The sequence below is a fragment of the Epinephelus lanceolatus genome, chromosome 18, assembly GCF_041903045.1.
Source record: "Epinephelus lanceolatus isolate andai-2023 chromosome 18, ASM4190304v1, whole genome shotgun sequence".
Lineage (NCBI taxonomy): Eukaryota > Metazoa > Chordata > Actinopteri > Perciformes > Serranidae > Epinephelus > Epinephelus lanceolatus.
The window spans coordinates 9728051-9753525 of record NC_135751.1 but is presented as its reverse complement, the minus strand read 5'-3'; the positions used below and the strand labels follow the sequence as shown (position 1 = coordinate 9753525).

The window sequence follows — 25475 nt, the reverse complement described above, 5'->3', positions numbered from 1 at the left end:
GTGTTAGTGTTATCCCTTATTACACGGGGTTTAGTCTACTGTAATGCACATTTACAGACTAAAGTTCCTTGTTAGCTTGATATGAACCAGGCAGCCGACCACTATAAAAGTAATATTATTTGTTTACAGAAGGTTTTAGTAGAATCAAGCTTTCATGAAGTTGTGATGTCACTACTTTTGAAATGGGTCCTAGTATTTCTTGTTGGAATGTTTTGCAGTGTATGTGAATGACAGGATTTAGGACAGGAAGTGAACATGGACCCAAATCCTGTCATTCACATACACTGTAAAACATTCCAACAAGAAATACTAGGACCCATTTCAAAAGTAGTGACATCACAACTTCATGAAAGTCCTGACGCCTTGTTTCTGCGCACAGTTGTGAATATGGACTGTGTGCATTTCTCTGTGGACTAAGTGTTTTGATACTTTCACACTATTTGTATAGCATCATTTCCTGCTCCAGACATGGAAATCTGACTTTTCACAATAAGGGACCTTTATAGTTAAACTGTGTAACATTAGGCTTCTGTGGTTTACATATTGTGGTGTGAATGAGCGGCAGGACTGATTTTTTAACAGGTCTGATTGTGGAGGGAGAAGACCCGAGGCTGAGAGAGCTGGGAAGGTTTCGTTATGATCATAAACAGAATAATCAGTTGGCGCTCTCACCTGAAATAAGTAGACTGCAGTGTTTGAGCCGTGTGGGTTGACTGGTAAGTTGCACTTCCTCCAGTAGAGGGTGCTAAAGTACCGTGACCCGGCTGTCCTCATCATCATTTGCTGCAGCGAGAATGACCTGAAAGATGTCTCAAGTGTCCATTTCGTCCCACCAATAAAAAACATGAGGGTAATTTCTTTCTAGCACCACCCAGAGATGCAGGTGGAAGGCTGGTGCCGATCCGAGAAAGGTTGACAACGGTGTTATGGCTAAATATGTTCATTGTTTAGGTGGCAGCCTTGTATATCACCTTCACATAATGTTTGACACTCCTGGGCTCTTGTGCACGAAGGAGTTAATTTCATCACTAGGGGAAATAAAATGTTTTAAACAGTTCAGCTGAGTCCATTAAAGCCCAACTTCAGCAACGGTGAAATGTAATAACTGTAACAAATTATAAATAGTTTAAAACATGGTAATTGTCAATTGTTAGAGTGAATATCAGTGTGCTTATCCAAGAGCATTGCTTATTTAGAGAGAGGTTGTTCTTGGGGCAAGTTTAAATTCAAATTCTCACAGCCCAGTTGCCTTTCTGTCCCTTTCATGGTGACTTAAGTAAACCAAGTATATGCTAATATGTAATATGTTGATATAAATAGACAGAACTGCACCCAAACTGTGCGCCTGCTACATAGAAACTGTCTCACACACAAGGACTCATGATGAATAATGCCTCTTGGACAATTTGCACCTTACCTCTGTTACTTATGGACTGCTGCAATAGCTTTATCAATAACTATTGCGCTATATGCTCACTTGAATTGTTAAGACAGCTTTTATTCCTTCACAGGCTTTGGACTTTACTCAGAGTGTTCAAACATGCTGCACCATGTGCTGTAGCTATATCTGAAGTATTACTTTTGTATTTTAAGTTTCTCAATGATTTTTGAATTGCACGCTGCATTATTTAATTCACCCAATTATTACATTCTGTTATGTCTTCCCCGTGGTGTTGATGGATATCAGTTGTTGCAATTAATCCAGTATTTGATGTGCAGTAAAGGAATTTACGAAGCTCTTATTCCAAGTTTGTTGGTGGATTTTATGGTGCTCATCTAGTATGAATCAACAGAAGCAGCATGTACAGTATTGTAATCAAGAACACCAGAATTGCCAGAATTTGTCAGTAATTAGAAGGCTATTTCTATAAGCTTTAATCAACAGCATAAATAGGAGTGTTTTATCAAATGCTGCTGTCCTTGAACATTAACAATGAAGGATACACTGAAAGACATTACAGTTTGTGCTTCCCTTATGTGATCTATATTACCAATTTTAATGATACTGAAAACATTAATTCATCAAAATGTCCTGTTTGATTCATTACAAGGCATATGGTAAATCTGGTTGTTTATGGAAAATGCACCATGTACTGTTAATCACTGTAGGTTTATTTAAAATTCAATATAACAAACTCTCAAATTACAAAGGCACATTAAACACGTTTTGATTACAATAACTGAAGCTATGAATGAAACGAATGTACATAAGCTGTACTACATGGACATTTTGGAAGTCTCTATTAAATGAAAAAACATACAAGGACATGCTGAATCAGTTACAAAACCAACCTGATTTGACATCTAACCATCAAATTTTAAGTACACACCACAATTTGAAGGTGGTGACTGTGCTAGAGTTAATCCATCGCTGAATTAGTAATAATAAAAATGTCATTACCACAACCCATCTAACATTAGAAATTAAGTCAAAGGTAAGAAATTGAACCTTTGAATACTAACAACAGGAAATAATAAACAACTAAAAAGCTGGTCTGTCCTTTTATCAGGGGAAGCTGAAATGAAGTGGTTTTCTGGTGTCACTGCTCCATACATGAGGTATCCCTTTCTGTTAGCACCTGCCATTCAGGCCTTACAGTGTGGATACCTTTTGAATTACAGTAAAAGACAATAGGACAGTAAGATATGGTGGATCACAATGAGTCATTTACATAAACCAGCTTGACAGGATGGGTGCAAGAATGTCTACTTCAGCTGAGGACTGATGTTATCATGTATCACAGTATTAAGTAGAACATTCCTAGTAATGTTACCTAATCGCAACTATGGCCTGTTTAAATGTATAAATCATATAAATTATAATTTTTATAAAGCAGCAGCAGCCTACAATGTAAGAAGAAGCCAAAAAAGAACTAAAAAACTGCACAAACTGAAGAAGCTGACGGGTTTGCATTTCACTGGAGTTGTACCTTGACACTTTGTTACAAATAAATGATTGATTGATTGATGGATTGGTCATTAACGTTTTAACCACATTTAAGTTCCCTAAAAGTTACTCTGAACTATCATGAAGTCCTTGTGGACAATTTCAATGACTAGCTTGTTGAGCAAGCTTGTTTAGCTTGTTGAGCAAACTAATTAACATAAAGTGGGATGCTAATTTTAGTTGCCGAAATCAGACTCAAAACACAAAGTAAAGTTACTTCCGAGAAAAAAATGGACAGCTGACTCTTAACAAGATATTTTTAGGCGAACAATTAACTTTGATGAACTGAAAACACATTGTCAGAGGGTCAAAGTTTTAAGGAGAAAACACAGACGTCACCATAAAGCAAGTTCACGGTAACACACACAGAGCCAGGGATACATATCGCTACACCAAATAGACAAGTTGCTGTGGTTGCAATGCCCCAAAGCATACCCCTTCTTTATTGTCTATTTTACTCATAATGATGTCATATTTTACATCACGAACATCATGTTTTTGAAAAGACGTAAAACTTGTGAATGAGAAGTAGGGTCATTTTCTAATTGACTTACACGTAAACGGACTTCTTTTTGAAACCAGTACAGTCGCCCCCCATTGGTCATTTGAAATTACTGTTACATCATCACGCTGAGCTCTGTTATTGGCTACTGCCAGAAGAAAGATCCAGAAGTAGCCTGAGGGGAGTGAGGAAAGTATAAAGTGCTGGTGGTTGAGTCACCTGCATTCAGACCCTCAGACAACAAGATCACTGACATCTTCAGGAGGAGCCACACAGCACTACAAAGCAGAAACCTGTTTATCTGCTCTCTTTGTTCTCATCTTTAAAGCACAGTAAGTATGCTGCTTCTGTTGTCTTCTAAAATATAAATCTAAGTCATTAATTTTATGAATGTTTCACCAGACGCCCTTAGAGAAACTGTCATTTTTAGGCTGCGATTAAAATAAGTTACTGTGGTAAAGTTTTCCTCTAGGCTTTAAATTCAGATATTTGTTTTAAAGAGCAGCTATGTCTAAAAAATATTTGTTTCTTTGAACTTCATAACTTCATGTCCTAAAAATGAAAAATGCAAATTGACGAAATACCAGTCATTGGTTTGAGGGGCTCTCATAGCCCACTGAATGAAATTAAAATTTCACTCCACTCCACAAAAAATGTCACTTACACTGTGAGTAATATATAGTGTTGTAAAGAACAGCCACGTAGTAAATTACTGGTTGCTTTGACCCAATATCAAACTCAAAAGTATGTAGGTCTATTGTGTGAACACACATTTTAATCTTTTTAACAGCAATACCCAGTGTTTCATGGAAAGATAATGTCTTAAAGTTTTGGCATTAAAATAATAATTACCGTGCTGTTTGACAATGATGCACAGACCACTAATGACAATTCCATTTTTTGGAGGATATCATTTCAGTAATAGTCATCAGACATATATTTTAGTAACCCTTGTGCCGTACCAAAATTCCTATCATGTCATGTAATTGTTATTATGTAGTTTAGTTATTTTCGGACTTTTAACCTGGAAGTTTGTTAACATAGTGCCACTGTTTTTTTGTAGGAAAAAAACAACAACAAACACACAGATTTTAAAATTATTTTCTGTATACTATACTTTATACTATATTCTTATTTTTCAACAGTTGGGGAAATGGCAATCATTAGCAACAACTGGTTTTGTTTTTTTGTAATATTAAAAAAACAGTAAAATATCTAATATTGCAATATTAGATTGATATATGAAATAGAATAAAATGTTATTGCTTTTTCTAATACTCTGATTACCCTTAAACGTTTATAGCCTTCTAATAATTATTACCCTCCAAAGGTTCTCTAATTATTACCCCTCAAACTTTCCACAACCCTATTACCTTATTTTGTTTTAGAAATAAAGCACAATACGAAATCACTTTCAGAACAAATAAAAAAATGTCATGAGAACTGCTTGCACTCTACTCATAAGGTCATGCAATCACATACACTTGCATTTAGGCACACAAGTAACCTACACCCCTACAACAACACACACACACACACACACACACACACACACACACACACACACACACCAGTCTTCAAGATCCATATGAACACACATCCATTATTTTAGTAACATACATCAGCCTGCAGAGCTCTGTAATACAGCAGCAATGCCCCTAGTGGAAACTAGCAAAATAGCATATACTTGCCCCATAGGACAAATATCAGAAAATGGCTCAGTCTGGTGGAACGTAGTTAAAGCTGCAGTTTTGAAACCAAGGCTCCAGATTAAGCCTGATATAAATATTGCATGACTTTATTCTGTAATGGCCATGGTATCAAATGTTGGGGCTTCAGTGGGTTTCAATGGGGGCATTTTTGTCCTTAAGGATCTGAGTGTCTTTGTTTAGTCCACATATTTTCTGACAGATAGCTGAGGTTGAACTTCCAAAGTTTAAAAAAACCCTCATACCCTTGTCAAAATGTATTCCACATGCATTAACACAGCCGAAATGATCAAAAATGGAAAATGAGAAAGCCAAAAATGTCCCCAGTAATTCACAAAGGTTAAACTGACTTATAACAAAAAAAAAGTAAAAAGAAAAAAAAAAAGGTGAATCAACTAAGGATGGGCAAGATTCTGTAGATTAATTCATAATGTTATGATGGTTACTGTATGTATTTACTTTTTACATTTTTCTTTCTAATTTTTGTCTTAACACTTTAGGGCACTAATTCAAAACAACCAAGATGTCTGCAGCTAAAGGTGTAGCAATCGGCATCGACCTGGGCACCACCTACTCCTGTGTGGGGGTTTTCCAGCATGGAAAAGTAGAAATCATCGCCAACGACCAGGGCAACAGGACCACCCCCAGCTATGTGGCGTTCACTGACACCGAAAGGCTCATTGGGGACGCAGCCAAGAACCAGGCTGCTTTGAACCCCAGCAACACTGTGTTTGATGCCAAGAGACTGATTGGAAGAAAGATAGATGATTCAGTGGTGCAGGCGGACATGAAGCACTGGCCCTTCAAGGTGGTGGGAGATGAAGGGAGGCCCAAAATTCAAGTGGAACACAAAGGAGAGAACAAAGCTTTCTACCCTGAGGAGATTTCCTCCATGGTTCTGGTGAAGATGAAGGAGATTGCTGAGTCCTATCTCGGCCAAAAGGTAACCAACGCAGTCATCACAGTCCCAGCATACTTCAATGACTCCCAGCGACAGGCAACTAAAGATGCAGGCGTCATCGCAGGACTGCATGTCATGAGGATCATCAATGAGCCGACAGCAGCCGCCATCGCGTACGGCCTGGACAAAAGCAAATCAGGAGAACGTAATGTCCTGATCTTTGACCTGGGTGGAGGCACCTTTGACGTGTCCCTACTGATAATTGAAGATGGTATCTTTGAGGTCAAAGCCACGTCTGGAGACACTCACCTGGGTGGAGAAGACTTTGACAGTCGCATGGTCAGCCACTTTATGGAAGAGTTCAAGAGGAAACAGAAGAAAGACATCAGCCAGAACAAGAGAGCCTTGAGGAGGCTGCGCACAGCTTGTGAGAGGGCCAAGAGAACCCTGTCCTCCAGCTCCCAGGCCAGCATTGAGATAGATTCTCTGTTTGAGGGCATCGACTTCTACACCTCCATCACCAGGGCTCGCTTTGAGGAGCTGTGCTCTGACCTGTTCAGGAAAACATTAGAGCCGGTGGAGAAAGCCCTGAGGGACGCCAAAAAGGACAAGGCACAGATCCATGACGTGGTCCTGGTTGGAGGCTCCACCAGAATCCCCAAAATTCAGAAACTCCTGCAGGATTTCTTCAGCGGCAAGGAGCTGAACAAGAGCATCAACCCAGACGAGGCAGTGGCATACGGTGCTGCCGTCCAGGCCGCCATTCTCACAGGTGATACCTCCGACAACGTCCAGGACCTGCTGCTGCTGGACGTAGCACCTCTGTCCCTGGGTATTGAGACAGCTGGAGGAGTCATGACATCCCTGATTAAACGCAACACCACCATCCCCACTAAACAAACCCAGATCTTCACCACCTACTCTGACAACCAGCCCGGGGTCCTCATCCAGGTCTATGAGGGGGAAAGAGCCATGACCAAGGACAACAACCTGCTGGGCAAGTTTGAGCTGACAGGAATCCCACCTGCTCCACGTGGGGTCCCACAGATCGAGGTCACCTTCGATGTGGATGCCAATGGCATTTTGAACGTGTCTGCAGTGGACAAAAGCACCGGCAAAGTGAACAAAATTACCATCACCAACGATAAGGGCCGACTGAGCAAAGAGGAGATCGAGCGAATGGTGCAGGAGGCTGACAGATACAAAGCTGAGGACGACGTTCAGAGGGACAGAATTTCTGCCAAGAACTCCCTGGAGTCCTACGCCTTCAACATGAAGAGCAGTGTGCAGGACGAGAACCTGAAGGACAAAATTAGCGAGGAGGACAAGAAGAAGGTGACTGAGAAGTGTGAGGAGACCATCACCTGGCTGGAGAACAATCAGCTGGCTGAAAAAGAGGAGTACCAAGACAAGCAGAAAGAGCTGGAGAAAGTGTGTAGCCCCGTCATCAGCAAGTTGTACCAGGGAAGAATGCCTGCAAGCAGCTTTGGAGAGCAGGCACGAGCCAGCTCCCAGGGGCCCACCATCGAGGAGGTGGATTAAAATGGCCCTCATATGGTCTGTGTTATCACTGGGACTGTCTGAAATACAACTAAAACTAAATACCTCATACCCATATGTTTTTATCATCATTACATTTGTGATAAAAGTTTTGGGTAATAAGTGCCATCCTCATGTACTTTTCATCACTCCCTTGCTGGAAATTGCAATAAAGATAACACATACATTTATTTTTTTGTTGTTTTGGTTTTATTGTTCTGGTCTGTAGCTTAAGTCAATCATTCATTTAGAAGATGGGAAGTTGTTGTGCAGTGGTTTCATATAAAGTAGGAAGAGTTGCAGTACAAAGATGTTTAAATAGAACGAGTTAAAGCAGATGAGTTACAGCCATGCATGGGTACTAATAGAGGAAAAACTGTCTAGAAAGGTGCAGTTACTGCCTCCTGAAATTTTTTTAGAGCAGGTCTGTTTTGTCTTTGTCTAAACTATACATCTGCACAATTTTAGTCTACATGAGACAGATAATCTGTAAATAATCTGCAAAAATTATGTCCCTGTTGCATATATATTCTGTATTCACCTATTTTTTCACATACTGTGTGGCTAATACATAATAATACTGTCTGTTATTTACCTTAGCTGTTATGTCTATATTGTTAAAGTACAGTGAGAGCAATGCAAAAAACTGGAGTCAAATTCCTTTCACGTGTACACATAATTCAGGAGTTTGATAAGTGGGTGGGTTGGAGGTGTACTGCTTGAGGGGCCACAGGATGGAATAGAGCGCCACGCCCAGACAAACACAGACAGACAGAGCGAACAAACAGGACCAACCAGAAACACAGGGGGGGCAAAACAGCAGAAACACAATGACTGAGGTACAGGCACAACAGGACCATAACACATTGTTGAATATTAATACCAAATCATGTCCAGTAAGTACAGTTTCCTTTCCAAAAAATGTTTTAAGATACAAGTAAAGAATCCGCCTTAAACATTGTCACATATGCACACTGGATAAACAGATGTTGTCATGTTCCAGATAAATGTAATCAGGTGAACAGCATAATATTTCACTCTGATATGTGATGGAGTAGAAGAAGGAAGTACCATGGAAAGAAAAAAGTCAAGTGAAGCACAAGAACCTCAAAACTTTACTCAAGGGAAGTAGCCGACTTGAGGAAATGCACTGACATTCCACCACTTTATTTATTTTTATTTCTATTCTAATTGTATTGTTGGTCATTTGTGCTTTTTATAGATATAGCATATTTATATATAATATTTGACGCCTATACATTTTGTGTAAGTACAATGAAATTTGACAGCCACATATGAATCCACATTGAGGTTTTTCAATTACTTCATTTAGGCCAGTCTTTAGTTGCTTTTCTGATATGGAGGCAGTCATTTTATAATCATTATTAATTAGTGTAATTGGTCTCAGTTATCAGTGAGTAAGGGATCTTTCTTTGATTTGGGAGTTAGAATGAGATGTCTTTGCCTAATTGATGGGGATAACTCTTCCTTACAGGTAGCCTCATTATAAACAGTGGGTAAATATTTTGCAATTAGATTGGCTAAAACTTGATCAAATTCATAGGCAAGTCCCTCAGTGGCTTTTACACCTGAAAGTATCTCCTCTAAAATCACATTTATGGAACATTTTTTGGGCTGCTATGATGCACAGATTGTGTCTCCAGATTTGTGAAGTGGTGTTGTTTGGGGTACTTCAGTATATTACATGTCAGTCGGCACGCCTCCAGGTTGGAGAAGCAGGTCGGAGTCCAACATTAAGCTAAGCAACGTATTACTGTGGATGGGGGCCGGCAACAAAATGTGTCTCATCTACCCAAAAAAGTCCAACTTAAAAAAAAAAATAGTGGTGGCACGATGGTGCAGCGGTTAGCATTGTAGCCTCACAGCAAGAGGGTTGCCCCTTGCCACCTCCCAGGGTGGGGGAGCCCTTCTGTGCATAGTTTGCATGTTCTCCTCATGTCAGCATGGGTTTTCTCTGGGTACTCCGGCGTTCTCCCACAGTCTAAAGACATGCAGCTTAACTGGTGACTCTAAATTGTCCGTAGCTGTGAATGTGAGCGGTTGTAGGTCTCTATGTGTCAGCCCTGTGATAGTCTGGCGACCTGTCCAGGTTGTACCCCACCTCTTGCCCAACGTCAGCTGGGATAGGCTCCAGCCCCCCTGCAACCCCCAACAGGATAAGAAGTTATGGAAAATGAATGAATAAAAAATAGTATGAGTTACACTATATTTAGGATGATTTCACCTCTTTATCTTAATGTCAGACAGTGATTTCCACATAGAAAATGAAGCCGGTATATCACCCTCTTTAAAGCCAGACTCCGTCGAATAAAATCAGTGATTTAACATTGCTGAACACAAGAGCTGCTGGTTTACCTCTGCCTCAATCATTTAGTTTGTTTGTGTTATTGTGTGACTTTGGCTTTTAAAAGGGTTCATTTAGATTCACCAAAGTCACACAATAACACATTGACTGAAGCAGCGTTACACTAGCGGGGCCTGAGTTGTAGTTAGTTGAAGTGGAGCTCATTTTGAACTTTGTTTTTTTTGTTGTTTTTTTTTTAAGTAAAAATAGTGAGAATTGCCATAAAAATAACTCAGAGCCCAAAGTGACACATTTACAATGTTACAATGTTGTTGTTTTTTTAAAGATTATTTTTATGGGCTTTTTGCCTTTATTGACAGGACAGAGAGTGAAATGGGGAGACAGAGAGAGAGTGGGGACTGACATGCAGCAAAGGGCCGCGAGACTATCCACTACGCTACCAACGCCCCCAATGTTACAATGTTTATTCTGTCCAACCAACAGTCCAAACCTCAACATTATTATTAATACATTACAATTATTACAGTTATTACAAAGAAAAACCAGCAAATCTTCACATTAGTGAAGCTGAAACCATGAAATGTTTTTACATAAAAATAATCAATTCACCAATCAAAACAGTGTCCAGTTAATTGTTTTAAAGACTCCTCTGTGTTTTGTGTGCAAAAATATTAATTTGTAATGTAAGTGAAGTTGTCATATAACTGTAGCCAGGTAAAAAGTATAAAAAAGTATAATGTTTCCCTCTGAGATTTAGTGGAGTAGAAGTAGAAAGTGCCATGGACAGAAAACACTAAAGTAAAGTAAGTACCTAAAATTTGCACTTAAGTGAAGAACTTGTATAATATGTCTACTGTATATAGTATTTATATAGATACCTATTTTTTCCACAAATGTGTAGCTTACACATAATAGTCATGTCTATTCTCTACCTTAGCTGTAATGTCTATTTTGTATGTACAATGAGATGCAAAAAAAAAAAAACTGTTCATTTTGAAAACATTGTGCAGCCTTTTGCTACGTTTTCCAGGGTGAATGACATGTTTCCTCAAAACGGCGTGAACAGTGTGAAACGGGCTTTATATAGTATGCCTAGTTTTTTTTCTTACTGTACATACTTTTTTTTTTATTTAACACTTGGTTTAGAAATGTAAACATATGTTTCCCATGTCAAGAAAACCTCTCAAAATAAAAACAAATGAAAACCCGCCATTTTAAATGACAGTGCATAAGACAGTAGGGTGTTAAAATCACCACAGTTTCTGTTTAAATACATGTTTTGTTACATTTTGGCAGGGCTGAGTGTAGCCCTTAAGTCCTTTTACATGTAGAGTGTTGACGTGTACATACTTGGCTATTACATCATGCAGGAACTTATGGGTTGCACATGTGCTAGTTGAGGGGCAGCAGGAGTGAAATAGACCTTTTTCCCAGCAGACATTTTGACTTGTCATTGTAGGAAGAGCTCAGGTGAAACTGTTAACACGAACAATGACTCAAGTCAAATCAAATTTATTTATATAGCACATTTAAAACAACCTCGGTTGACCAAAGTGCTGTACAGTTCCTCCAAATATAAATAAATAAGTTCTATTAAGTGTCTACGTTATTCCAATGAGCCAGCATGCACAACACCAAGGTCTCCCTTAAATGGAAGGTGTGCTTAATATATTAACTTTGCTTTTCCTACTATGACGTTACAAAATGTCTGCCGTAAAAAAGGTCTTAGGCCCAGAGACGCATACACAGACAGACAGGGAGAACAAACAGGACCAACCAGAAACACAGGGAGACCAGAACAGCAGAAACACTAGGACTGGGAGGCACAACAGAACCATGACACACTGTTGAATATTAATAATAAATTGTGTCCTTTCAGTACAGTTTTCTCTCCAAAAATGTTTGAAAAATCAGCCTTAAACATTTTTACATTTGCACAATGGATAAACAAATTTTCTAGTGTTTCCACTGTTACAGAGAGAACATTAATCTTCTGACTGTCTACAATGTAGTCAGGTAAAAAGCTATAGTATTTTCCTCTGAGGTGTCGTGGAGTACAAGTAGACAGTGCCATGGAAAGAAAATACTCAAGTAAAGTAAGAACCCTTAAATCTGTGCTTAAGTGCAGTACTTGAGTAAATGCACTGACATTCCACCATTTTTTACATTTATTTTTATTCAGTTTTAATTGTTGGTCATTGGTGTTTCGTTATGTTATATAGGGTATATAACATATCTATATCAGATTTATATAAATAGCTTTTTTTTCACATCGTCCTGTCTATTCTTTACCTTATGTCTATGTTGTGTAAGTACTAAGAGCAATGCAAAAAAAACAGGTTTGCTATGGTTTCCAGGGAGAACGACATGTTTCCCTGAGATGTGGTGACACAGTGTACACTGGCCTTTGAGGTACTGTATGTTTTCTCTTGTTATATGGGTGTGTCAGAGGTGTTACCCAGTCAGCAGCGACTGTACATAAAGTACACTCTACTAGGCCTCGATCTTTACTCAGTGTAGCCACATTAGGGTTTTTGTTTCACATTTGCTCTGGAAATGCAAACGTGTGTTTTCCATGCAAATAAAGCTCCTTAAAACTGAATAGGCCAGAATTAGACGCAGCCTTACGCAGTGTGCTTGCGTAACACAGCAGGGTGTCCAAGGCACCACAGAGTCTGTTTAACGTTTGACTACGTTTTGTTGGGCTTTGGAGTCAAATTCCTTTACGTGTACATACCTGTCCATTATATAATGCAGGAGCTTAATGAGTGGTTAAGTTGCAGGTGTGCTGGTTGAGGGGCCACATACAGACAAATACATTGGTCCGCTCCATCTCAGTGCACCACCTAACATGTAACAGTGAGGGCAGGTACAGCAGTTTCTATGGAGTGTAATCTGTCAGCCTGCCACAGCAACTATGTAATTGTCAGCTGACAAAACAAACAACAGAATCGACCTACAGGGCAAAAGCAATGGTAGCTTTTCTACTTGACAAATGTTTACTTCATGGACAATAGTGTTTACAATATGATCTTATGTAAGCCCGAATGACACTTATCAGATCTCTGTCTTATCTATCTCCACTGACTTGTTTATGTTTATGTGGCCCATGTGGTCATAGTGGATCTGGCAACAACCCCTGTGATAACCAGTTTCATTTAGTGCCTCGGGAAGTTATTTCAGTGAGCAAAAACAGTAAGAAAGTGAGAACAGGACCAACCAGAAACACAGGGAGGGCAGAACAGCAGAGATGCAAGGACTGAGGTGCAGGCACAATAGGACCATGACACATAGTTAAATATTAATGACAAATCATGTCCTGTAAGTACAGTTTCCTTTCCAAAAAAAAAGGTTAAAGATCCAACTGAAAATCAGCCCAAAACAGTGTCACATGTGCACACTGGATAAACAAATGTTCTAGTTTTTCCAGCATTTAATCAAAGAAAGAGCATTCATCTTCTTTGTAACATACTTGCTGTCAGATAAATGTAGTCAGGTACAATATTTCCCTCTGATATGTCATAGAGTAGAAGTAGGAGGCACCATTAAGAAACACTCAGGTAAGTTTGTACCTCATGTCTGTGCAGTACAAAAGCAAATCTACTTACGTTCCACCACGTTTTTATTTATTGTATTGTATTTTCATTGTGGGTCATTGGTGCGTTGTGATACATGTAACATTTTTATATAATATTGATGTATAGACCTATTTTTCCCGCATGCTATGTAGCCGATAAATACTGTCTATTCTATACCTTAGCTGTTAAGTTTATCTTGTCTAAGTACAATGAGAGAAACTGTAGTCAAATTCCTTTCATGTAGCCTATACACTTACAGTACAGGCCAAAAGTTTGGACACACCTTCTCATTCAATGCGTTTTCTTTATTTTCATGACTATTTACATTGTAGATTCTCACTGAAGACATCAAAACTATGAATGAACACATGTGGAGTTATGTACTTAACAAAAAAAGGTGAAATAACTGAAAACATGTTTTATATTCTAGTTTCTTCAAAATAGCCACCCTTTGCTCTGATTACTGCTTTGCACACTCTTGGCATTCTCTCCATGAGCTTCAAGAGGTAGTCACCTGAAATGGTTTTCCAACAGTCTTGAAGGAGTTCCCAGAGGTGTTTAGCACTTGTTGGCCCCTTTGCCTTCACTCTGCGGTCCAGCTCACCCCAAACCATCTCGATTGGGTTCAGGACCGGTGACTGTGGAGGCCAGGTCATCTGCCGCAGCACTCCATCACTCTCCTTCTTGGTCAAATAGCCCTTACACAGCCTGGAGGTGTGTTTGGGGTCATTGTCCTGTTGAAAAATAAATGATCGTCCAACTAAACGCAAACCGGATGGGATGGCATGTCGCTGCAGGATGCTGTGGTAGCCATGCTGGTTCAGTGTGCCTTCAATTTTGAATAAATCCCCAACAGTGTCACCAGCAAAACACCCCCACACCATCACACCTCCTCCTCCATGCTTCACAGTGGGAACCAGGCATGTGGAATCCATCCGTTCACCTTTTCTGCGTCTCACAAAGACACGGCGGTTGGAACCAAAGATCTCAAATTTGGACTCATCACACCAAAGCACAGATTTCCACTGGTCTAATGTCCATTCCTTGTGTTTCTTGGCCCAAACAAATCTCTTCTGCTTGTTGCCTCTCCTTAGCAGTGGTTTCCTAGCAGCTATTTGACCATGAAGGCCTGATTCGCGCAGTCTCCTCTTAACAGTTGTTCTAGAGATGGGTCTGCTGCTAGAACTCTGGTCTCTGATCTGAGCTGCTGTTAACTTGCGATTTCTGAGGCTGGTGACTCGGATGAACTTATCCTCAGAAGCAGAGGTGACTCTTGGTCTTCCTTTCCTGGGTCGGTCCTCATGTGTGCCAGTTTGGTTGTAGCGCTTGATGGTTTTTGCGACTCCACTTGGGGACACATTTAAAGTTTTTGCAATTTTCCGGACTGACTGACCTTCATTTCTTAAAGTAATGATGGCCACTCGTTTTTCTTTAGTTAGCTGATTGGTTCTTGCCATAATATGAATTTTAACAGTTGTCCAATAGGGCTGTCGGCTGTGTATTAACCTGACTTCTGCACAACACAACTGATGGTCCCAACCCCATTGATAAAGCAAGAAATTCCACTAATTAACCCTGATAAGGCACACCTGTGAAGTGGAAACCATTTCAGGTGACTACCTCTTGAAGCTCATGGAGAGAATGCCAAGAGTGTGCAAAGCAGTAATCAGAGCAAAGGGTGGCTATTTTGAAGAAACTAGAATATAAAACATGTTTTCAGTTATTTCACCTTTTTTTGTTAAGTACATAACTCCACGTGTTCATTCATAGTTTTGATGCCTTCAGTGAGAATCTACAATGTAAATAGTCATGAAAATAAATAAAACGCATTGAATGAGAAGGTGTGTCCAAACTTTTGGCCTGTACTGTACCTGTCCATGAGTCAGGCTACTGCAGGAGTTTGATGAGTGGGTGGGTTGAAGGTGTGCTGATTGAGGGCCAAGGCACACACAGGCAGAGAGAACAAACAGGATCAACCAGAAACACAGGGGGGGTATAGGCACAACAGGACAATGACACGTTGTTAAATACTGATTTTAAAAAAAATCCTGTCAGTAACAGTAATGCATTTTGCTAAGGAAACAATGTGATATCTGAGTTGCAACATAATCAGTATATAAGATAAAGCATTGTACCCATATCGTGGGGACTAACATGAGAACTTGGCATCTGCAGTTGGGGAGTTTGATAGAAAGTTTACTGACAGCATAAAGGCACATTAAAAAAAAAACGCGCAGAAAGTTTTTTAATTAAATTAAGAAACACATTTTCCAGTACTAGTTTTTAAAATAATTCAGACTGTGTGACAAATGCACAGTACAGTGCATAGACTATATGACATACAGTCTAGGGTTTAGGGGCTGTTAAATTCTGTATAGGCCTATAGTGCCCCCTCCTGGCAGATACAGGATCCTGCATCTGTAGATTCACATCACTATTGGACTACTCTAAAAACTCTGCTCCACCTCATCTCAGGATTCTGGTTATGAAAAATGTAATCAACAAACATATTATTATCTATTTCAAAACTATCCAGTAGTTACTGAAACAAGCTCCACCTTTCTGCAACATTAAGGTGATGAACAGATCAACGCATCAATAATTTTAATTCAATAACTGAGATTTTTATGCCGCGGCGCTGGCAATAGCCGTGGCTGGAAGCATTATGTTTTCAGGTTGTCCGTCCCATCCTTGTGAACGAAATATCTCAAGAACGCCTCAAGAGAATTTCTTTAAATTGAGCACAAATGTTCACTTGGACTCAACAATGAATCTTGGTTGAATTCTTGGTTGAATACTGAAGTCTTTTTGGTCTCTGTGTTTGCCCACATAAATGTCAGTATACCTCCTTTTATCACGTTCTTTATTGTGCATAAATTCACTTAGAGAAATACGAACACATGCAGGACAACAAAAAATAAAACACATCATAAGAAGACTGATAATAATTCAATTCAATTCAATTCAATTTTATTTATAAAGCCCAATATCACAAATCACAATTTGCCTCACAGGGCTTTACAGCATACGACATCCCTCTGTCCTTAAGACCCTCACAGCGGATAAGGAAAAACTCCCCAAAAAAAACCCCTTTAACGGGGGAAAAAAAACCGGTAGAAACCTCAGGAAGAGCAACTGAGGAGGGATCCCTCTTCCAGGACGGACAGACGTGCAATAGATGTCGTACAGAACAGATCAGCATAATAAATTAACAGTAATCCATATGACACAATGAGACAGAGAGAGAGAGAGAGAGAGAGAGAGAGAGAGAGAGAGAGAGAGAGAGAGAGAGAGAGAGATGCAGGTAATGACAGTAGCTTACAACAACATTAATGAAAGTAATAATATTATAGTTATAGTTCTGGCTACTGTGGTACAATATGTTGAAAGTATGTATTAATATCAGACAGCATACTTGTGTGACAATAGTCATATGTGTATAATAACAGTAGAAGTATGACTAATGACTAATGATGGCAGCAGCAGCAGGAGGCATCTGGCAGGACCACGGCAGCAGCACAACCACACACGTCACACTGTCCAGGCACCGCTGCGGTATGAGTTATTCTGAGAGACAGTGGAGCACAAAGGCTCCGGAGAAGAAGCCGAGTTAGTGACATCCAGAATGGCCGAGTTAGCAAGATGCAGTAATAGAATACGAGAGGGAGAGAGAGAGAGAGAGAGAGAGAGAGAGAGAGAGAGAGAGAGAGAGAGAGAGAGAGAGAGAGAGAGAGGGAGAGAGAGGGAGCCCGGTGTATTATAGGGGGTCCTCCGGCAGACTAGGCCTAAGTCAGCCTAACTAGGGGCTGGTACAGGGCAAGCCTGAGCCAGCCCTAACTATAAGCTTTATCAAAGAGGAAAGTCTTAAGTCTAGTCTTAAATGTGGAGACGGTGTCTGCCTCCCGGACCGTAACAGGAAGATGATTCCACAGGAGAGGAGCCTGATAGCTGAAGGCTCTGGCTCCTGATCTGCTTTTGGAGACTTTAGGGACCACGAGTAACCCTGCGTTCTCAGAGCGCAGTGTTCTGGTGGGATAATATGGCACTATGAGCTCTCTAAGATATGACGGAGCTTGACCATTTAGAGCTTTATAAGTTAACAGTAGGATTTTAAATTCAATTCTGGATTTTACAGGGAGCCAGTGCAGAGAAGCTAAAACAGGAGAAATATGATCTCGTTTCTTAGTTCCTGTTAGTACACGAGCTGCTGCATTCTGAATTAGCTGGAGAGTTTTTAAGGACTTACTAGAGCTACCTGATAATAGAGAGTTACAGTAATCCAGCCTTGAGGTAACAAAAGCGTGGACCAATTTTTCTGCATCTTTTCGGGTCAGGATAGGCCTAATTTTCGCAATATTACGCAGATGAAAAAATGCAGTCCGTGAGGTTTGCTTTAAATGAGAATTAAAAGACAAATCTTGATCAAATATTACTCCGAGGTTTCTTACGGTAGTGCTAGAGGCCAGAGCAATGCCATCTGGAGAAACTATGTCATCAGATAAAGAGTCTCTGAGTTGTTTGGGGCCAAGAACAATAACTTCAGTTTTGTCTGAATTTAACATCAGGAAATTGGTGCTCATCCAATTTTTTATGTCTTTAAGGCAGTTATGGAGTTTAGTTAATTGATTACTTTCTTCTGGCTTCATCGATAAATACAACTGTGTATCATCCGCATAACAATGGAAATTTATAGAGTGATTTCTAATGATGTTACCTAAAGGAAGCATATATAGAGTAAATAGGATTGGTCCGAGCACAGAACCTTGCGGAACTCCAAAACAAACTTTGGTACGTAAGGATGATTCATTACGAACGTCAACAAATTGAAAACGATCAGATAAATAAGATTTAAACCAGCTTAGTGCTGAACCTTTTAGGCCAATTAAGTGATCCAGTCTCTGCAGTAGAATTTGATGGTCAATTGTGTCAAACGCCGCACTAAGATCTAATAAAACAAGAACAGAGACGAGTCCTTTGTCTGAAGCAATCAGAAGGTCATTTGTAATTTTAACTAGAGCTGTCTCAGTGCTATGATGCACTCTAAATCCTGACTGAAATTCCTCAAATAAATTATTATCCTGGAGAAAATCACACAGCTGGTCTGCGACTACTTTCTCAAGGATCTTTGACATAAAGGGAAGATTAGATATTGGTCTATAGTTGGCTAACACCTCTGGATCCAGGGTGGGCTTTTTTAGGAGAGGTTTAATTACAGCTACCTTAAAAGACTGTGGTACATAGCCTGTTAATAGGGATATATTGATCATATCTAATATATGAGTGTTAACTAAAGGAAAGACCTCCTTAAGTAGCCTAGTTGGGATGGGGTCTAAGAGACACGTTGATGATTTAGATAAAGAAATCACTGCGGTCAATTCTTGAAGAGAAATTGGGGAGAAGCAATCTAAATATATATTAGATTCTACAGCTGTGTTTGAGGTTAGATAGGTAGGCCTACCATCTGAGGGCAGGAGGTCATGAATTTTGCCTCTAATAGTTAGAATTTTGTCATTAAAAAAGCTCATAAAATCATTACTGCTAAGGGCTAAAGGAATACAAGGCTCAATAGAGCTTTGACTCTCAGTCAGCCTGGCTACAGTGCTGAAAAGAAACCTGGGGTTGTTCTTGTTTTCTTCTATTAATGCTGAGTAATAGTTTGCTCTGGCATTGCGGAGGCCCCTCTTATAAGTTTTGAGACTGTCTGTCCAGATTAAACGAGATTCTTCCAGTTTGGTTAATCGCCAATTCCTTTCAAATTTTCGCGATATTTGTTTTAACCTACGGGTTTGAGAGTTATACCAAGGAGCAAACTTTCTTTGCTTTGTTAACTTCTTTTTAAGAGGAGCTACAGAGTCGAGCGTTGTTCGCAGCGAGCCTACGGCGCTATCAACAAAATGATCAATTTGGGAGAGGTTAAAGTCGGCACGGGAAACCTCTGTTACTGAAGGTATTGGTATTGAATTTAACGACGAAGTAATCTTTTCCTTAAATTTTGTGACAGCACTATCTGATAAACATCTAGTATAGTAACTGTTGCTGAGTGGCGTGTAATCGAGTAAAAAGAAATCAAAAGAAATCAAAATAATAATAATAATAATAATAATAATAATAATAATAATAATAATAATAATAATGATAATAAAATGATACATTTATTATTTTGTTTTTGTTAAATACATCATTAATACCTGAAAGGTCTTCAAAGCTTTTTTTGTTCTTAACATTAGACAACATGGTGCTAATTTCACTAATAAAGTGTAGGAAAGATGGTTTGGTTTCTGACCAGTTCTTCATACGAATATGGAATTTCCCAAGAATAATAAATAGTTGTGTAAATATTTCCATTATCTATTATTATTATCTCATCTTGACTAAAATATAGAATTACATCAAACATTTTTAGTTCAACATTTATCCACAGTTTCTTTTTCAAAAAGTTGGCAACATCAGTCCATTCTGGTGCACAAATACTCTCTCTCTCTCTCTCTCTCTCTCTCTCTCTCTCTCTCTCTCTCTCTCTCTCTCTACAATTTACGGAAATCAAACTTACAATCAGTATTTAGCTTGAATCTGTTCTATTCTATGTATCTTGAAAGATACTTTCTGAAACCTGTTATTTATACAATATTTATCACTAATTTTCCATGCTGTGAGAGTAATATAACTGACTGTGTTCCCATAATGTTTGTGTTACAGCACTTCTCTTGTAATATAGGCCCAGTAGTTCAACTAGTCAACATATATTCCACACAAACTTCTAAATACACAAGTAGCTCTACAGCACCAGAGTTTCATAGAAGCATAAGGACACTTCCTAGTATAGGATCAAAAAACAATAGGCATACTTCTTTGAATTTACAGCTAGGTTATTTTGAATTTATCCAGAAATTCTTTGTGTGTCAGTAAGTAGCCTAACAATTTTTATTGCGCAGTTGGCCAGCTGTCATTATTCCATTATTGGACCATGTGTAATAGAAGTTGTACACCTGTTTTTATATTGGATGTCTTTGTTCCATATGAAGCACCATATGGGGCAAGATGTTATGTTTGTAACTATAAAGCTGTCAGTGCTTTTGAGAATTAGTAATCTTGATGGGGATTTTATCAACAGTGAAGTCACATTTTAGTAAAAACTTGATACCACTAACTGGATCCATATGCTATCCTTGTTTTTTAAGTATTCAATAATTATTAAGAGAGCTCTAATCTAAAATGTCCAGATATCCACTTTGGTAGCCTATTGCAAAGCACTTCCTTTTTCTAAAATAAAGAGACTTATTCCTTCAAATGAAGTTGTAAAGCACCTTTTCTGAGTCTTTAATCATATCCTGTGAAACAACAAATGACCAAGCAATATGCACGATATATACAGGTCCGGATGTTCCCTCCGCCTGCCAGGACCACCTGGAAACTTCGAGCAGACGCCAGAGACGAATATAAGCCCCGGGGCTACGTCATCACGCCGAGCGTCAGCGCTGAGCTCTGTGATTGGACCAAAGGAGTCTGTAGACAGCATGGTGGAAAGCTCGAGATGTGTCCAGAAAACAGTGAGCAATGTATAAAGTCCCAGTGGCTCAGTTACCGGCATTCAGACATCCAGAGCACTGACGAGAGGATCCACGGGACAGCACAGAAACCTCTTCACCTTCCCTTCTCTTTATATTCTCATCTTTTCACCACAGTAAGTGCTACTTCCGTTTTCTTCTAGAATTTAAATGCATTTGTTTTACGGACTTTACGGACTTCTTTCCCTCAGAAAAGCGGTCTTTTTAGGCTTTATGTTTAATGTACAGCGCTGTGGAGTTAAAATCAAGCTATTTGGTGATTTATGTGATAAATTACTTGTCGCTCTGAGCTAAAATGTCCTTAAAATGATGTGCGAATTATAGAAATAACAGTCCTTGGCTCAAATACAGCTACTGGGGCTTCACTATGCTTCACTCATACTGAGTGAAAGTTTCACCAAACACCTTTAGAAAAACTGTCAGTTTTAGATAGTAAATAATGTGAGTAGCTTAACGTTACAGTGCAATAGACTAGTTTTTCCTAGCCTTTAATTTCAAGCTATTTCTTAAGAGAGATGTACTATTTGTTGCTTTGAACTAAAATGTCCTAGAAATTAAAATGAGTGTGTATTATAAAAGCGCCATTAGATTAAATACAGTCAGTTATAAGTTTTCTCTTACTGAATAAACCAAACTCCCTCAGAAAATGCCAATCTAGACTGCAGTTAATGTGTAGGCGTGGTTTAAAGAACAGCTGTGTAATAACAGAATTGTTGCTTTGAACCTATATCACATTAAAATTTTGTGCAAATTGTGTGAACACATGTTGGAATCTTTTAAATACCATCACGAAATGTTTTCTTTTACATCTGAATAACTGTCAAATTTATGATCCATTGGTAGTCGAATTTATGTACAGTCCTGCCAAACAAATTTTGAGTCATTTATACAAAATTATTAACTTCCTCTCAAAATTTCCGCATTGAAATAATGACCCAGTGATCTGGCAATGAGACCTAGACCCCCAATGACCATTATTTTTTTTAGGTTATTGTTTTCAGTAATAGACATCAGACATACGTAGGCTATGTATTTTCTAAAATTGACTTGACTGTAACAATAACACACCAAGGGTAAAATAGTAAATCAATCATTTAGAACGGACAAGATTTTATTGATTCATTCATTATGTAAAAATGGTTGCTGTATGTACGTACTTTTTCAATTTTCCTGTCTAATTTTTATCTCTGCATCTTTAGGACATTAATTCAAAACAACCAAGATGTCTGCAGCTAAAGGTGTAGCAATCGGCATCGACCTGGGCACCACCTACTCCTGTGTGGGGGTTTTCCAGCATGGAAAAGTAGAAATCATCGCCAACGACCAGGGCAACAGGACCACCCCCAGCTATGTGGCGTTCACTGACACCGAAAGGCTCATCGGGGACGCAGCCAAGAACCAGGCTGCTTTGAACCCCAGCAACACTGTGTTTGATGCCAAGAGACTGATTGGAAGAAAGATAGATGATCCAGTGGTGCAGGCGGACATGAAGCACTGGCCCTTCAAGGTGGTGGGAGATGGAGGAAAGCCCAAAATTCAAGTGGAACACAAAGGAGAGAACAAAGCTTTCTACCCTGAGGAGATTTCCTCCATGGTTCTGGTGAAGATGAAGGAGATTGCTGAGGCCTACCTCGGCCAAAAGGTAACCAATGCAGTCATCACAGTCCCAGCTTACTTCAATGACTCCCAGCGACAGGCAACTAAAGATGCAGGCGTCATCGCAGGACTGAATGTCATGAGGATCATCAATGAGCCAACAGCAGCCGCCATTGCATACGGCCTGGACAAAAGCAAGTCAGGAGAACGTAATGTCCTGATCTTTGACCTGGGTGGAGGCACCTTTGACGTGTCCATCCTGACCATTGAGGATGGTATCTTTGAGGTCAAAGCCACAGCTGGAGACACTCACCTGGGTGGAGAAGACTTTGACAATCGCATGGTCAGCCACTTTGTGGAGGAGTTCAAGAGGAAACAGAAGAAAGACATCAGCCAGAACAAGAGAGCCTTGAGGAGGCTGCGCACAGCTTGTGAGAGGGCCAAGAGAACCCTGTCCTCCAGCTCCCAGGCCAGCATTGAGATTGATTCTCTGTTTGAGGGCATCGACTTCTACACCTCCATCACCAGGGCTCGCTTTGAGGAGCTGTGCTCAGACCTGTTTAGGAACACGTTAGAGCCGGTGGAGAAAGCCCTGAGGGACGCCAAAAAGGACAAGGCACAGATCCATGACGTGGTGCTGGTTGGAGGCTCCACCAGAATCCCCAAAATTCAGAAACTCCTGCAGGATTTCTTCAACGGCAAGGAGCTGAACAAGAGCATCAACCCAGACGAGGCAGTGGCATACGGTGCTGCTGTCCAGGCTGCCATTCTCACAGGTGATACCTCCGGCAATGTCCAGGACCTGCTGCTGCTGGACGTGGCGCCTCTGTCCCTGGGTATTGAGACAGCTGGAGGAGTCATGACGTCCCTGATTAAACGCAACACCACCATCCCCACAAAACAAACCCAGACCTTCACCACCTACTCTGACAACCAGCCTGGGGTCCTCATCCAGGTCTATGAGGGGGAAAGAGCCATGACCAAGGACAACAACCTGCTGGGCAAGTTTGAGCTAACTGGAATCCCGCCTGCTCCACGTGGGGTCCCACAGATCGAGGTCACCTTCGATGTGGACGCCAATGGCATTTTGAACGTGTCTGCAGTGGACAAAAGCACCGGCAAAGTGAACAAAATCACCATCACCAACGATAAGGGTCGACTGAGCAAAGAGGAGATCGAGCGAATGGTGCAGGATGCTGACAAATACAAAGCTGAGGACGATGTTCAGAGGGACAGAATCTCTGCCAAGAACTCCCTGGAGTCCTACGCCTTCAACATGAAGAGCAGTGTGCAGGACGAGAACCTGAAGGACAAAATTAGCGAGGAGGACAAGAAGAAGGTGACTGAGAAGTGTGAGGAGACCATCACCTGGCTGGAGAACAATCAGTTGGCTGAAAAAGAGGAGTACCAAGACAAGCAGAAAGAGCTGGAGAAAGTGTGTAGCTCCATCATCAGCAAGTTGTACCAGGGAGGAATGCCTGCAAGCAGCTGTAGAGAGCAGGCACGAGCCAGCTCCCAGGGGCCCACCATCGAGGAGGTGGACTAAAATGGCCCTCATGTGGACTCTTATCACTGGGACTGTTTAAATACAACTGTAAATGTATGACTTATATTATTTTTCTTTATAATCATTGTATTTGTGAATAAAGTTGTTAAGATTATAAACATTTGTATTATAAGTGCCACCCTAGTGTACCTTTCATCTCTGCCTTGCTGGACATTGCAATAAAGATGAAACAAATATAAACAAATATCATTATTCTGGTTATTCTGGTTTTATTTTTCTGGTTTATGACTTCAAAGAATCATTAATTAAAAGTTGGGAAGTTGTGTGTGTTCAGTAGCTGGTGTACAAAGTAGAAAGCATTAGAATACAATCATGTTTCAACAGAACAATTTGAAGCTGAGACACAGCTGAGTTACATTCAAGCACTGGTATATGAAAAAAAACTGCATAGGAGGTCATTAATAAGGCTCAATCATAAAGTATGTGTTTAAAGTACACTGGTAACACATTTGAAAAGGTGGTTAACATCCTGACAGTCTGTCTCTACTGCATGACAGACATCAATAATCACAATCATTCAGATGACTCCCATGTGCTTTAAAGTTCTTGCTGCTGGAAACACAGAGGAGACTCTCGGTCCTATGTTGGTGGGAACAAACACAGTGCTGAAATACTCCAGAAGGAAACAGTGTAAGATCCAGAGGAAACTAAAGAAAAATCTTAAACACACATTTGAAAACTAACCAATCACTTCTTTTCTCTCATAAATAATTTCTCACACAGTCAGTGTTACTGGGTAAAACAGCGGCATAAATTAGCCATGTGAAGATGGATTACACTAGAAAATCTGATAAACTAATAAGATATATATTAAGTTACCCAGCAGTAAATAAAAAATAATATGAGCCCCACCTTTACCAACTGTAACATTTAAGTGATTAATGCATTAATAACTATTATCCAATATTATATAACAACTGTCAATCATGTCAATCACTGAAATGATTGACAGTGATTGACATGACAGCATGGACTTAAACTTTGGCAGACTTTCTCACTGTATTAAGAACCTGTCTGACACACTTCATGAAAGGATTTAGGGTTTTAAATAATTAGATTTATACTGTTGTTGTTTTAAACGGTGCTCTCAATAACTATCAATATATTATTCATTTATTTTTCAATAAATAAAACATGCTAAGTTTCATTCAGTAATGTGACCTCGGGGACAGTGCTGACCACTAATAGTAATTGATATTATATTCTTCTTCTAATTTTTTAATTTATTAGCAATTTTAACACCTT

At 39.8% G+C, this 25475-nt stretch overlaps 2 protein-coding genes across 2 annotated transcripts; both read left to right on the top strand.

The window, feature by feature from the left end:
- Positions 1–3670: 3670 nt before the first annotated feature.
- LOC117268357 (heat shock 70 kDa protein 1-like) lies at positions 3671–7789 on the top strand. Its single transcript, XM_033644720.2, has 2 exons — positions 3671–3781; positions 5659–7789. Exon 2 carries the CDS (start codon positions 5682–5684, stop codon positions 7599–7601), a length of 1920 nt encoding a protein of 639 aa, XP_033500611.2. The 5' UTR covers positions 3671–3781; positions 5659–5681; the 3' UTR covers positions 7602–7789.
- Positions 7790–21044: 13255 nt separating this feature from the next.
- LOC117268256 (heat shock 70 kDa protein 1) lies at positions 21045–24414 on the top strand. Its single transcript, XM_033644542.2, has 2 exons — positions 21045–21183; positions 22267–24414. Exon 2 carries the CDS (start codon positions 22290–22292, stop codon positions 24207–24209), a length of 1920 nt encoding a protein of 639 aa, XP_033500433.2. The 5' UTR covers positions 21045–21183; positions 22267–22289; the 3' UTR covers positions 24210–24414.
- Positions 24415–25475: the final 1061 nt, after the last annotated feature.